We start from the raw sequence: 15,551 nt of genomic DNA, 5'->3' as shown, positions 1-15,551 counted from the left end.
TCAGTACCGGGGAACGCTGTTTCCCGTAGTTTCTTTTATCATGTTGCGGCTTTAGTGCAACATGACACAAGAGGGCATTGTAAGCTAAGTTACAGCTCTCTTGGGTCTGTAGCCTTTTACAGGCCCTAGATACTCTTTTAGGATGGTATTTTGATCGGTGCAAGTCATTCAGGGACTGGAATGTGGCAGCGATCGATTTGTGTATTTTGAGCTCCTTTTGGCGTTCTGAGCGCGTTTTTCGCACTGAACCCAAAATGGTGGCCTGGCTCCCAAAATGGCCAGACCACGAGGCTCCTTTGTCCTGTCCACTGACCGTCTTGCTCCCTTCACCTTCCCCAGGTCGAGCAACCCGGGGCCTTCCTTATTTGGGCATGTACTTTCCCGCGAAACGTGGTTGCTTTCGCGGGCTTCTACATGTCGTTTGTGTGCCTCCAGGGTGTGGGCTGGGATGTCTGGTCCCAATACACATCCTGGGTGCTAGAGAGTCTAGGGTGGTGTGAATGCCTGGGACCACCGTGGTCCGTGATTGGTCCACGTATGGTATGTGTGTTGATGAGCGGATCTCTCATTGGCTCCCCTCCGTTTTGGCGCGAAGGGAACCGTGGATAAGAGGGGGCTGGAAACACCACTACCATGTCGATCTCCTGAGTTCTCACGAACGAAGGAATACAGGAGCCAAGTATCCTGCAACCACGAGGCTGGACCGAGGAATCGCTGGTGACCCGCTGAAGGAATCCTCCTTTGCACTGCTGTCGTCCTGTGAAACCCTTTCCTCCTTTGATCGAACCAGAAGGCCTGTACTGGTGCTTCGACCTTTGGAATAGCAGGAACAGCTATTCCCGGCGACTTCATCATCTCCTGCCAAGTAAGCCTTCGGAAGTGTCTCTGGGCCATCCAGTTGACTGACCAGCTTACAAGGGAGTCCTGCTCTGTAACCGCCGCCAGGTTGTGTTGTATTTCGAGTCCTTGTCACTCTCCCACGCTTCGTACACTTGGCGTTCCCAAGTCTGAAGGGAGGAGTGTACATTTGGCTCGGATACACACGGCTGCTCCGTTGCCCTGCTGTGGTGACAAAACTGTGCAGGTTTCTTCGATTGGGACGTCTTTTTGCTCTACACGACGACGAGGCATTTCCCGACTCTTCTGAACCTGCCAGCTGCTGAAACGAACGTGGAGAAGCCTGGGTCTGCTTGCATCGGGGACCGGTGAGTAGTATAGCTAGGATCTGGTCGCCCTCCTGCAGTAGCCCATTGCTTTTCCCGCTGTGTAAAAACAGCACCCTTTTGTCCGTACTCGCGCTCTGCTTCTGCTCGCTGTGGAGGCTGCACTTGAGTCGCGGAACCTGTTCTTCTGTTGTGCACTAACCCGAACTGCCTGACTTCCTCCGAAGAGCTTCTCCTTTTTGCCTGTTGGCACCAGCGTGTGCAGGTACTTTGAGCACAAGGCTCCACTCTTCGCAGGGCTCGGACTTCCATCTAGTTAGGTGCCTCTGAAGGCGAAATGAGTCTAAAGCATTATCGCACTGCCTGTTTTCCTTCCCTTGCAGGTGGACTACACATTTCGTGCCTCTAATGCTTAAGACTGTCGTATTTGTATATATATTGCGTTGATATGGTATGTGTTGGCTTAGTATTGTGATATTGTGATTTTCTCGCTACGGTCATTATTTTAAAGGCCTTAAAATAAATGTGTATCTATTTTTGATATAACAACTGTTTGGAGTAGTTTGTAAGCGCTCTTGCTTTGTGTGCTCATTGCGGGCTTTCAGTCACCCTCACCCCTCTTGAGACCTAGTCTTGACCGCCGCGATCGCTACCTTGATTGGTCTGGCTCGTCCAGAGGTTACCCTGTTCCAAGTAATTAGGTTGGCCTTCTGAACTTCTGCGCCACCAGGACAGAGTTCAGAAATCCGTCTTAACAAATTGGTGTACAGCGGTGGGATACGACTGAAGGTATCCAGTGTTGCGCACGAACTAGGGCATTTCAGGTTATTCCAACCAGGACACGTAGTGCATTGTTGTAGTATAACTTTCAAAAGGCCATAGTCCTATCAAACAGTATGGAAACAAATACCTTGTTAACTTTAAATGCTTCCAAATCAGAAACATTGAAGAAGATGTGTGCGGAGAGAGGTGTTTCCTCAAGGCACTAAATTGGAAATGATCCAAAGAATCGTGGCGTGGCAAGACGCGCAGCTTGACGCTATAACTTCTGAGGACAGTGCAGAAGGTGGTGGGGCTGCTCTCACTGGTAGAACCGACGGTTCTGCCGCTGCACTGATCCATCGCGACCACGAGGACAGGGAGGACGAGATGTCTAATGTTTCCTCTGCCAGTGCTGATGGGGAGGCTATGCTTGAATTCAAGAAGCAAGAGCTGCGGTTTAGGCAGCAGGAGCTTGAATTCAGCATAGCCAAACTAAAAATCGAACAGGCAGAAAAACAAAAAGACAGGGATCACCAGTTGGAACTGGCCAAGCTTCAGGTTGCAAATGGGTCCAAGGGTCCTGGACATGGGTCTGGGGCTTCCTCTCATCCACGGTTTCCGAAAGATCTGCTCAGTGTGTATGAAGAAAGGAATGACATTATGGACTGGCTGAATGCGTTTGAGTATGCATGCGAGGTTCAAGAAGTTGACAATGCTGATAAGATTGCGTGGTTGCTCAGTAGACTGCCCCATTCTGGCTGTAGTGCCATTATGGAAATGTCGAAGGCTGAGCGAGCTGATTTCGCAATGTTAAAGCAAACTCTCATTTTAAAGTTTGGGAAGACTCCGGCCCAATATTTAAAGCGTTTGAGAGTATAAGAAAAAGGAAGGTGGTACTTGGGTATCTTATGTCGCTGAATCCTTGAAAAACTTAACTGGCTGGGTCGAAGGTTATAAGGTTTCTACCTTCGAAGGCATGATAAATCTTGTCATGCTGGAACACATTTTTGCTTCTTCTTCCCCGGAGCTTAAGCAGCATTTGGCCGATTCGAAGGAGATAGATCCCAAGAAGCTGGCCATTGCAGCAGACTTATGGGTGTCACATCGAGTGTCCCATAAGGACAAAACTCATCCTGGTAAGCAGGAGGAAGGGAAAAAGTCCAAAGATATGGAGGGTGGGGAATCTGCTAAATCTTCCTCCCATAAGGGCCACAAAAAGAAAAACAAGGGTAAGACACAAGAGAACTCACAGGGTAGTGGAGGTCAGCCTCCGAAACAGAACTCTGGTTACAATAAGCCTCCCTACGGAAACAGACCCACTGGGGCTTGTTTTTCTTGTGGAGCAACTGACCATGTGAAGGGGGATCCCCGGTGTAAGGTTAGACCTTTGGGGGTCCACTCCGCTAATCTGGCCTTCTCCTCCTACGAGGAAGAAGAGATTACAGGAGCATCCTTCTCCTCAGACTCATTTCCCAGCGGAATAGAGGCTGAGGTAGTTTTAGTGTCCCTGGGTTCCTGGGAGCCTAAAGTCGCAGAGGCTTATGCTAGGATTCCGGATAATACCAAGCACTACTTTAAAGACAGTGTGCTGATCAATGGAGTGGATACTCCAGCTCTTAGGGATAGTGGGTGCAGTCGCACTGTAGTGGATTCTACCTTGGTAGACTCAGAGGAAGTTGCCAGAGCTACTCTGATGCCCACTAAGTTGGCTGACGGCCCCCTCCGTATGTTTCCAGTAATACCTGTAAATCTTACTTTAAATGGTACAGCAGTCAGGATTCCAGTGAGCATTCAGAGAAACGTCCCGGGAAAGGTCTTGTTGGGTAATGATCTCAGAGCTTTAGGGCTCGTAGGAGACACTGCCGAAAGACCCTACACACGGTCTCAAGCACGGGCAGCATTGGCCAAGTCCAATACGCCGCCCCAGCCGAAGGGGAAACCCAAGGCGAAAGGAGTCGACAAGTCAAGACGAGGGAAAGAGAATATTCCCCCGAGCTCGCCTACCACTGCGGTGGAGGAAGTTGGTCAATCGCCCGGGCATGACGAGGAGGTGGCGATGCCTGAAGTATTCGACCCCAACGATCATCCTGAACTAAAAGACTTGTTAGTTGAAGGAGGTCCTGATGGGGACGAATTCAGTAAAGGCCAACGTGAGTGCCCATCTCTGGAAGGCCTAAGGAGACAGGCCTGCTCCCAGCTTGAGGGTGAACCTCCTGGGAAGCATAGGATTTATTGGGAAGGTGGACTCCTGTATAGTGAGCCCACAGAGTCTACAGAAGGAGACCATAGGAGGTTGGTGGTTCCCCTTGCTGTTAGGCCCTTCCTCCTGCAGTTGGCGCATGAAGTTCCCCTTGCTGGTCACCTTGGTATGAAGAGTACCAAGCAAAGGTTATCCATGCACTTCTACTGGCCCAAGATAGGGGTGCAAGTAGAAAGTCACTGCAGGAGTTGTGCCTCCTGCCAGTTGTCTGGTAAGGTTGGCGCGACAATCCAAGCTCCGTTGGTACCGCTCCCAGTTGTGGGGGTACCATTTGAAAGGGTAGGGATCGACATCGTTGGTCCCCTTGACCCGCAAACATCCTCGGGCAAAAGGTTTATCCTGGTGCTGGTCGACCATGCAACCAGGTATCCTGAGGCCATCCCATTGAAGACTAACTGCCAAGTCAGTTGCAAAAGCTTTACTCGGCATATTTACTAGGGTTGGCTTCCCTAAAGAAGTTGCGTCAGATCGTGGCAGCAACTTTATGTCGAAGTATATGCAGGCTATGTGGAAAGAATGTGGGGTCACCTACAAGTTCTCTTCTGCATACCACCCCCAGACCAATGGTCTGGTGGAACGTTTCAACAGAACGTTAAAGAGCATGATTGGGGCTCTGGAGGAGCCCCAGAGAAGAAAATGGGATCTTCTTTTACCATGCTTACTGTTTGCCTACCGAGAGGTACCACAGGAGGGTGTTGGCTTCAGCCCCTTCGAACTTCTGTTCGGTCATCCCGTACGGGGACCCTTAGCCATCGTCAAAGAGGGATGGGAGATGCCCACTCCCCCTGTTACTACCAATGTAGTTGATTATGTGCTAGGGCTCAGAAAACGGATGGTACTTCTGATGGGCTTGGCTAGTGATAAATTGAAGGCAGGGCAAGCGCTGGTGAAACATTGGTACGACCAGAAAGCTTCCCTCATCAACTTTACACCTGGTCAGCAAGTCCTGATCATGAATCCCATAAGGCCTCGAGCTTTACAGGACAAATGGTCAGGCCCTTACACAGTGGTGGAGCCCCTGGGTGAGGTCAACTATTTAGTGGACCTTGGAAGGCCTGGACAGGCTCCAAAAGTGTTTCACGTGAATAGGCTGAAGGCTTTCGTCCCAAGAGTCGAAATCGCAGCACTGCTACTGGCGTCAGACGTTGAGGAAGAGGAGTCTGAACCTCTCCCCGACCTGTTCCAAAGCGGTCCTTCAGATAGCTCCTTTGAGGGTGTCCGAGTGGCCCCTCACCTGACTTCTGATCAGCAGGCTGAGGTGAAAAGTTTGCTTAGGCAGTTTTCCCCCCTGTTTTCACAGTCCCCTGGTTTGACACCTTGGTGCAAACATAACATTGACACAGGAGACAGTGTACCTACCAAAAGTAGGGGATACAGGATGTCAGACAAAGTACGGTCTTATATTAAGACCGAGGTCAACAAGATGTTAGATCTTGGGGCGATTGAACCCTCTAGTAGTCCTTGGTCCAGCCCTGTGGTGTTGGTTCCAAAGGCAGGCACTTCTGAATTGAGGTTCTGCGTGGATTACAGGGCTCTGAATGCTGTCACCAAGACAGATGCACACCCCTTGCCTCGAACAGATGAGCTGGTGGATACTTTGGGTGCCTCCAAGTACCTCAGCACGTTTGACCTCACTGCTGGCTATTGGCAAATAGCTTTAGCAGAACATGCCAAGGAGAAGACAGCATTTTCTACTCCAGACGGCCTTTACCAATTCCGGGTAATGCCGTTCGGGATGAAGAATGCACCTGCCACTTTCCAGAGGCTTGTGAATCATGTGTTGAATGGGTTGGACGAATTCTGTCTTGCATATCTGGACGATATAGCAGTTTTCAGTGCCACCTGGGAAGACCATGTGAAACACCTCGGGATTGTGCTCCAGGCTCTTCAGAAAGCCCACTTGACCATAAAGGCTAGTAAATGCCAGATTGGACAAGGCTCAGTGGTTTACCTTGGACATGAAGTAGGTGGAGGGAGGATACAGCCTCTACCCAGTAAAGTACAAGCAGTACAAGACTGGCCTACCCCCACTACGCAAACCCAAGTGAGAGCCTTCTTAGGACTCACAGGGTATTACCGCAATTTTGTGGCAGACTATGGCACCATAGCTGCTCCTCTGACTGCCCTCACAACTCCGAAGAAACCCAAGAAGGTAACTTGGACCGACGAGTGTGAGAAGGCCTTCAATGGCTTAAAAGACTCCTTGTGCCAGGCCCCTGTCCTCAGGGCCCCTGATTATCAAAGACCTTTTATCGTGCAGACGGACGCCTCTGACACTGGGATAGGAGCTGTACTATCACAAGTAGATGAGAAGGGTAAGGAACACCCTATCGGTTTTATTAGTCGCCAGCTTAAGGACAGAGAGCTCAGATGGTCCACGGTAGAGAAAGAATGTTTCTCTGTTGTGTGGGCCCTAAGGAAGCTGAGGCCCTACCTCTATGGGACCCACTTCACTGTGCAAACTGACCATAAGCCGTTAAAGTGGCTAATGAACACGAAGGGGGAGAATCCAAAGTTGCTTAGGTGGTCCATAAGTACAAGGCTTCGACTTCACTATTGAGCATAGGCCAGGTGTCCAACATAGCAATGCTGATGGGTTGTCCAGAATGTTTAACCGACCTGAACAAGAGACTCATCCAGGGGTGGATTAGTTCCCCCTGTCCATAGTCTGGGAGGGGCGAGTGTTAGGAAAGATTTCGTAATTGTAGGGAATTTTCCTTCCATGTGGCAACCCCTAAACTTTTTGCTGTTGTTTTTAACCTTGTTCTTGACTTTGCCAGAGAAGTGCAGCCTTCTGCCGCACTCCTCTGGGCTTTCACTCTTTCTTACGGGGAAACTGACATGCCCTTAAGACAGCCAGTACCGGGGAACGCTGTTTCCCGTAGTTTCTTTTATCATGTTGCGGCTTTAGTGCAACATGACACAAGAGGGCACTGTAAGATAAGTTACAGCTCTCTTGGGTCTCTAGCCTTCTACAGGCCCTATATACTCTTTTAGGATGGTATTTTGATCGGTGCAAGTCATTCAGGGACTGGAATGGTGGCAGCGATCGATTTGTGTATTTTGAGCTCCTTTTGGCGTTCTGAGCGCGTTTTTCGCACTGAACCCAAAATGGTGGCCTGGCTCCCAAAATGGCCAGACCACGAGGCTCCTTTGTCCTGTCCACTGACCGTCTTGCTCCCTTCACCTTCCCCAGGTCGAGCGACCCGGGGCCTTCCTTATTTGGGCATGTACTTTCCCGCGAAACGTGGTTGCTTTCGCGGGCTTCTACATGTCGTTTGTGTGCCTCCAGGGTGTGGGCTGGGATGTCTGGTCCCAATACACATCCTGGGTGCCAGAGAGTCTAGGGTGGTGTGAATGCCTGGGACCACCGTGGTCCGTGATTGGTCCACGTATGGTATGTGTGTTGATGAGCGGATCTCCCATTGGCTCCCCTCCGTTTTGGCGCAAAGGGAACCGTGGATAAGAGGGGGCTGGAAACACCACTACCATGTCGATCTCCTGAGTTCTCACGAACGAAGGAATACAGGAGCCAAGTATCCTGCAACCACGAGGCTGGACCGAGGAATCGCTGGTGACCCGCTGAAGGAATCCTCCTTTGCACTGCTGTCGTCCTGTGAAACCCTTTCCTCCTTTGATCGAACCAGAAGGCCTGTACTGGTGCTTCGACCTTTGGAATAGCAGGAACAGCTATTCCCGGCGACTTCATCATCTCCTGCCAAGTAAGCCTTCGGAAGTGTCTCTGGGCCATCCAGTTGACTGACCAGCTTACAAGGGAGTCCTGCTCTGTAACCGCCGCCAGGTTGTGTTGTATTTCGAGTCCTTGTCACTCTCCCACGCTTCGTACACTTGGCGTTCCCAAGTCTGAAGGGAGGAGTGTACATTTGGCTCGGATACACACGGCTGCTCCGTTGCCCTGCTGTGGTGACAAAACTGTGCAGGTTTCTTCGATTGGGACGTCTTTTTGCTCTACACGACGACGAGGCATTTCCCGACTCTTCTGAACCTGCCAGCTGCTGAAACGAACGTGGAGAAGCCTGGGTCTACTTGCATCGGGGACCGTTGAGTAGTATAGCTAGGATCTGGTCGCCCTCCTGCAGTAGCCCATTGCTTTTCCCCGCTGTGTAAAAACAGCACCCTTTTGTCCGTACTCGCGCTCTGCTTCTGCTCGCTGTGGAGGCTGCGCTTGAGTCGCGGAACCTGTTCTTCTTCTGTTGTGCACTAACCCGAACTGCCTGACTTCCTCCGAAGAGCTTCTCCTTTTTGCCCGTTGGCACCAGCGTGTGCAGGTACTTTGAGCACAAGGCTCCACTCTTCGCAGGGCTCGGACTTCCATCTAGTTAGGTGCCTCTAAAGGCGAACTGAGTCTAAAGCATTATCGCACTGCCTGTTTTCCTTCCCTTGCAGGTGGACTACACATTTCGTGCCTCTAATGCTTAAGACTGTCGTATTTGTATATATATTGTGTTGATATGGTATGTGTTGGCTTAGTATTGTGATATTGTGATTTTCTCGCTACGGTCATTATTTTAAAGGCCTTAAAATAAATGTGTATCTATTTTTGATATAACAACTGTTTGGAGTAGTTTGTAAGCGCTCTTGCTTTGTGTGCTCATTGCGGGCTTTCAGTCACCCTCACCCCTCTTGAGACCTAGTCTTGACCGCCGCGATCGCTACCTTGATTGGTCTGGCTCGTCCAGAGGTTACCCTGTTCCAAGTAATTAGGTTGGCCTTCTGAACTTCTGCGCCACCAGGACAGAGTTCAGAAATCCGTCTTAACATTGAGCACGAAATTGAAGATGAAAGAAGAGTCCATACAAGGTCACGAATGAATGCCAATCAGCAGCAAGAAGGATAAAAGACGCATAGTTTTTTTATCTATAAATACAGACAAGTCAGTCTGACATTGTTTCAACAATGGTCACCTAATACCTGATACTTCTACAGTAAAAGAAAAATAATGATGCTCCCTTTAGCAATTTTACTTTCCTTGGTCTAGTCCTTTTTTATAACCACTTGTCTCTTTTTAGGAGCCTGGAACATTTGCATCATCATATTACTATTGCAAAGAAAGGCTTATATAGCTTTGTAAACTCATTTTCTTTCAATATTGACCGTGTTTTTCTTGTGAGCACGTTTTAAGGATACAATAATGCATATGTGAAATGATTAACGATCTTTTCTTTTAGCACCTGGAAGAGAATTTACCTGTAGAAATTTCCAGAAATTAGATACCCTAGCAATAATGATTATAGCAATGTTTTACACATGTTCTAGTCTTTATATAATAATTTTGATTGCAGCAAGAGAAATGATCATTTATACCACTGCTAGACCAGTAAACATGAGCAGAAGTACTGTAACCATGATAAATGAAACTGCATCAGCCGAATTCCCTATAGTAAACACACAGATGAGGAGACTAAAGAGAAGTGTGCAGGATGACACTAGGCACATGAGCAAATATATTAAGGATTATGCTCATGCAACTAATAATTTGCGGGACCAGCACCTGAGCAAAGTAGGAAAATAAACATCTGATGAGAGCTGTTGTGCGTTTCCCTCAAAACCTACGCCATGAATGCTTCTAGGACATTCGTGGACACAGAAATATCTGCACAACGAGCACACTGCCTAATGCACTTAGCACTAGGGGGAATTCCAAGGAAGATGGGCCACCTGCTATGGATGATCAAAAAGACATTCCCTTATGAGGAAAGCAACATAAAACAAAAAGGCTACTATGGATGATCCTGGAAGAAAATATAAGTTGATGCAATACACATTAGAAGCTCCGAATAGAGGAGAGGTTAAAATAACGGACCGTAAATTATTACAGTGCATAAATGCTGCAGAAAAAAAAAAGCTACCTGGCTTCTGGCAAAGACCTTAGTTACACCGACTGGTATTTGCATCAGAAGGTTGGGTAGAAGGGATGATGGGGTGCAGAGCACAAGCGCTCCAGACAAACACCAGTAAAAGGCTGTAATGCCATAAGAGAAGAGGGCAATAAGACTCCTGACCCTGCAGAACATGTACGTTCTCGATCTGGTAACGGCCATGGAGTGGCACAAAATGCACATAAATTGGGCCGCCTATCTGCACATAACCACCCTCCCACGAGGAGGAGAATGGAATGCTCACAGAGGCCTATCGCCTCGTTAACAGAAATACACCCAAGAATGGTGGAAGTCGATATTACTGGTGTAATTACCACATCTCATGGATTCCCTCCTGGTTGGCAAATGCATTCAAAGTACTGATGGCCGTTTTAGTACTAGTACTATTTGCCTTTTGTGTTCTAAGAATTGCAATAAGCCAATGCAAAAAGACTGCCAAAAAGGCAGTAGGAATGAAAATAGTAATAGACCTGGACACTCACGTACAAGAGAATACAAAAACAGATTACCTTCCCTGTGTCCAAGCAATGGAATGCCCCATCGCTCTTCGAGGATCAAAATGTATTTGTCCTCAGGACCCACGGAATAGTACTGAGCACTGGGTATATTGTTATTCCAATGGGGAATGCCGCTATATGACCTGGAGTGTTGACCAGCATGTTAGACCTATCGGCTGCTTGAGGTGGGTGACTTAAGATCTGGACACCCAAAGAGCCTTATCTGGAAGAGAGGAGGAGTGTGGTTGGGGAATCTACCAGAGAGGAGAGGTTGGGAGGCACATGAATACGTCATCCATAGTTTCTGGCCCTCTCCCGGCCCAATATTGCACAGGTGAGAAACGTTACCCACTAAGACAACCATACCGCCCTTATCCCAGGCAGGTACAGCAGGAGATGGACACAATAAAAGCTAAAGATGGCAAGAGTAACAAAAATAACGTTGCAACAATACATATGCATGCACTCAACATGAAGCAAACGTGCACTGAACATGGAGAACGCACACACTAGGTAATATATGCACTTTTACATGAAGAATATTAACATAGCATTCATAAGACATGAAGTACACTAAGATAAGCAATATATAAACTGAATGCAATATGTATGACACGCAAGTTTAGCTCACTAACCTAGAAACACAACAGTAATGGGCAGTCATCTTATCCAAAATGGAAGCCAAAACATGCTTCTAATTGAAAGAAAGGCCTCATGGTTTCACGAGAACACAAAACACTGAAATCAGAGAAATACAGGTCCATGCAGACGTCAGGCAGGAACTGGCAAATACAGGCAAGGTTACCGCAAATTAAGGGAGGGTTAGAATGTTGCAATGAGAGCATGAGATACCAATTTCCAAGACGCAAGAAGGTTTCTCCCAGATCAATTAAAGTATTATAAGAGTACAACCAAGCTTTGTAAGCCAGGTGCAGGACAACTATGATCCAAATAAACTTCATGAAGAATAACTCAAGAATGTCCCCAGTGGCAAGAGAAAACAACGCTGCATCAATATTAGCTAAAATCCTAATAAATAAGGTTGAAATAATTAAAAACACGGTCCCATCACAAGTGACCCATAATTCAAGAACACGGTCTATTCATTAGCAACAAACACAGAGGAACACCTACCTTGCTCCTTACACGTACCCCCAGACACGAGACGCCCCACAAATCCACAAAGATCACCCCTGGCTCATGGCCTAGAAATGAGGGATGGCATCTTCTTTAATTGAAAGGAAATCAGTTGTAGGACCCCTCTATGCCTACTCCTGTCTGACTCATGTCTTGATGACCTGTCAGTTGTCCAAGGTTGGTTAGTACGAAGTAAACCAAGGAAAACCCCCAATGTTACACCACCCATGAAGTAAGGCGCTAGTCAATTACATATTGCAGAGATTATGTTTTTTCTACCTTTATCAATTTAGAGGTGGTCTCAGGAGGAGCCATCAGATGAGCGTTATGCAATTACAAATCTAACCCCTATAGAATCTATATGTAATCACTATTAGCCAATTACCGTACCCCATAGGTTTTTGGTAACAACGATTACAGTATGATGTCAGTTATGACAAATGTTGAATATAAACAATAGTTTTGTAACGGGTGAGAGCGCCAAGAATGTTATGCGTTTCTGGTGTCCTTGTTTTATTCGGATGATAAAATTGGGTTATGCCTTGCACTTTGTCTATTTCCATTATTGAGTCCAGTTTGATCTGGCTCCAGAAGCACTGTGTAATTTGGGACTTTCCAGGCCCTCTTAACAATAGGAAACTAACTAATGACCACTATGGACCAATTGTGGTTGTGCTCACAATGCAATGTCCAAAGCACACTGAAAAGTGAGCAAAGAAAAGAAAAAAAAAAGCTTTGGCCTGCAAAATGAAACCATACATCATGCTAGAAAATCTCTCTGGGGTGGCCTTGGGTTAAAAATGTCAAAAAATGGGAATCACTTAATTGTTTTTAATTCTCACTGGTAAGCAAAATAAAACAGAACAAATTGAACCTTGAAGGTGATGTACTGGAGTGAGGCCAGACCAATTGGTAAGCAAAGCTTTTAACAAGTTTAAAAGGATACATTTGATGGCCCACACTACCAGGCAATTGTGTCCCCACTATTTTGCAAATATGCAAATAGAAAAGAGATAATTAAAGTAGGGTGATAACAAAAAGCAGGAGTTGGAACTGCACAGCACAAAGATTTCATACTGTATAGAGTGCATAATGTAAGAGCCACCTATTCCAACATCTCTCATAAAGGTGGCTCTTGGCTCGTTTCAGCTGCAGGATTCTAGTTGATTTAGAACTTGCGACTACTCCATCTGAAACCAGCGACTTAGCGTTACTATTTAAACGTGGGCTCAGTCTCAATGTCAGACAGTAGCAGAAACTAAATACAGATCTCACAGAAAGGCTGGTCAAGCAACCACAACAGGCAGACTTATTTTGTAAAAACCGAGCATGGACACAGGCGGACAACTGTTCAACCTTATTTCAAATAAGAACACAAAAATAAAACCATACAAAAGCATGGACCGAGAAGTGAAAGATGTCCATGGACTGCAGTATGTTTAAAATACCACTTCCAGAGGTGAAGACTTATAGGTATTTGAAAATGTTTCAGTACATTTTGTCAGATGACAGGTGGCATTTATTTTTAGATCGTGTCCAATATTGTGTATAATTGACAAATAACCAGTTTGTACAGTGTAAGGTCTGTGCAGCATAGAAAGTCACTAAAGGAAACTTATCTTTGACGTATTGTCAAAAGGTGTAAAATAGTAAATCGCTCGCCTAACAAAATGAGTCAGTCTATCAACATTCTAAGCATGGATGCAATCAAATATTCCCTTTGTGGAGAATCAAGTACTGTCAAGCCTTGATCACCCTGCTTCACAATCAGAACTTGGTTGGGGACCTGGCCGGCTAATGCTAGCTCTACACCAGATTGGGAAAGAGGGAAGAGTACGATGGAAAGGTATTCAGACTTGACAAAAACGAGCATGATTAACATTTGAAGACAGGGAATTGCATTAGCTCTTCTCTCACAAAGTTAAATGAAGCACAGACTTGCCATGACCGAGTAGACAATTGGTACAAGATTTATCTAAACAGCATGTCATCAGGTAGGGGCGACAACAATGGTTGACTGCCACTCTACTTGCCCTAGGTTCTCTCCATTAAAATAACAGGCCCTAATCTTAAGCCCCTTCCAATGAGACGGTAAGATTTTACTGTTCACATTAGATTAGTCGGATCATCATTTACGTGGTTTACCTTACATTGTAAAACAAGGCCTCCCGGGAGTGTTTTCCAAACTGTTTGTAAATGGTCTCCTGGAAAATTCCCATTCGGGCAGACATCAAGAGAGCAAATGTCAACGCACCTATTCCTGCGAAGAAAAAGGCAATGGTTTAACAGAAACAGCAGCATATGTTGGGCATAAATACAAATTCACAAGTCAAACTAGCAGCATGCCTGAGAAGGGCACATATTTTAATGTCAGGTTTATCCAAGACACAAGGCAACAACTCTGCTGCTTAAAGAGGCATCTCTGTTGCATAGTTTCTGGTTGCATCTCATTGTCCTGAGAAGGTATATGCTCTAGACTAATTCAGGAGTACTGAAAAACATGTCTGCCCTGAAGTGGAGAAAGGCAACCAAACAGAGCAATGCAATAACAGAAATAGGTTCCATAATGATATATAAAATCAGTTGCAAACATTAGTATGATGAAGCAGCCTGCAAAGAAATGCCATCATTACTGAAATTGCCAACTGAAGCAAATAAAAACAAGCATTGACAAAGACAATAGATATACGTTTATTCCATGCAATCTACAGTCTCATACAGTAAGCTACATCCATATGCCCAGGGACAAACTCAAATGGATAAATGAAGCTGTACCATATGCAAACTGCAGCTACAAATGGTGAGGTACTGCCAACATGACTGGTGCAGCATCTACTGCACACGGTCTGACAAATACACCCATCTGCAATAAAGCCTAAACCCAGCTAAAACCATGTGCACCCGGTGTAGCAATCAAATACCCAGGTGCATATCACATGAAACTTGAGGAGAACCATCTTCGTTTCCGGAAGCTCCTCAAGAACCTTCCTCTTCACCTCTGCCTTTGCCGATCTTCTCCCCTGCTGATCTGCTTTCTCTCTCGGTACTGTGCACTTGGCTACCCTCTGTCCTTTGGGCACAGGTACCTGCTCACCCTGCCACCCTCCTGCACTGCCTCCGGGCCATCCCTTGCACTGGGGCCTGTATCTGTACCCATACAGTCGCCCCCCCCACTCCTCTTCTGCACTTATCAGATACACCAAAGCACTTTGCCACTTACCAGCTGCACTACCACTTGATCACCTTTATTTGAATTATTATTTATTCTGCTCTCTATGCTCCGCACTTTCCTATGTCTCCCCCCTTCCATGCACTTCCCCCTTTTTCCCTTCCCCATGCACTTGCACGTTCTCAATGTCACTGGGCCTAGTAAGATTGTTGTTTTTGTTTCTCCCTTGTTCACCTCCCTTTGCCTGGTCGCACTCTGAAACACCTGTGTACAAGCACGATATAAATAAAATATCATATGATCTAAGCGCTGCTACCGACACCATTCCCCCTCAAGCCATTTTACACTGCCTGCGTTTAACCCAAATGACTCTCGTTTTCTTCCCCGACCCACTGCAGCTGCCTCTCACTTTACATGCACCATTCAAGGGTGGTGGGTAGCTCAACCTACTCTTTACTGTGCCATGCTCTCTGGTCCAATGCTGTTGGATTGCCCTGGTCATGCTGTCATACGCAGGCTCCTCTTGTTGCAGAATCCCAGTGCTCCCAGTTGCCATGGCAACACTGCACATGTGGAACATACAGGCTCATTAAAACCACTTGTTTCTTTTTAAGCAAACACAACCACTTTGACAGTACTTTGACACCCTTGGGAAGAAGCAAT

The 15,551-nt window shown here is 46.7% G+C and overlaps 1 protein-coding gene across 1 annotated transcript in view; it reads right to left on the bottom strand.

The window, feature by feature from the left end:
• The window catches only part of SLC35B4 (solute carrier family 35 member B4), a 195,071-nt gene that overhangs the window by 60,933 nt on the left and 118,587 nt on the right, over positions 1-15,551 (bottom strand). The window contains exon 7 of the mRNA XM_069629623.1: positions 13,870-13,979. Coding sequence (XP_069485724.1) covers positions 13,870-13,979 — 110 coding nt within the window. The remainder of the gene's footprint in view (positions 1-13,869; positions 13,980-15,551) is intronic.

Source organism: Ambystoma mexicanum, chromosome 12 (genome assembly GCF_040938575.1).
Source record: "Ambystoma mexicanum isolate Mex_15411 chromosome 12, UKY_AmexF1_1, whole genome shotgun sequence".
Classification (NCBI taxonomy): domain Eukaryota; kingdom Metazoa; phylum Chordata; class Amphibia; order Caudata; family Ambystomatidae; genus Ambystoma; species Ambystoma mexicanum.
This window is presented reverse-complemented; position numbering and strand designations above follow the sequence as displayed.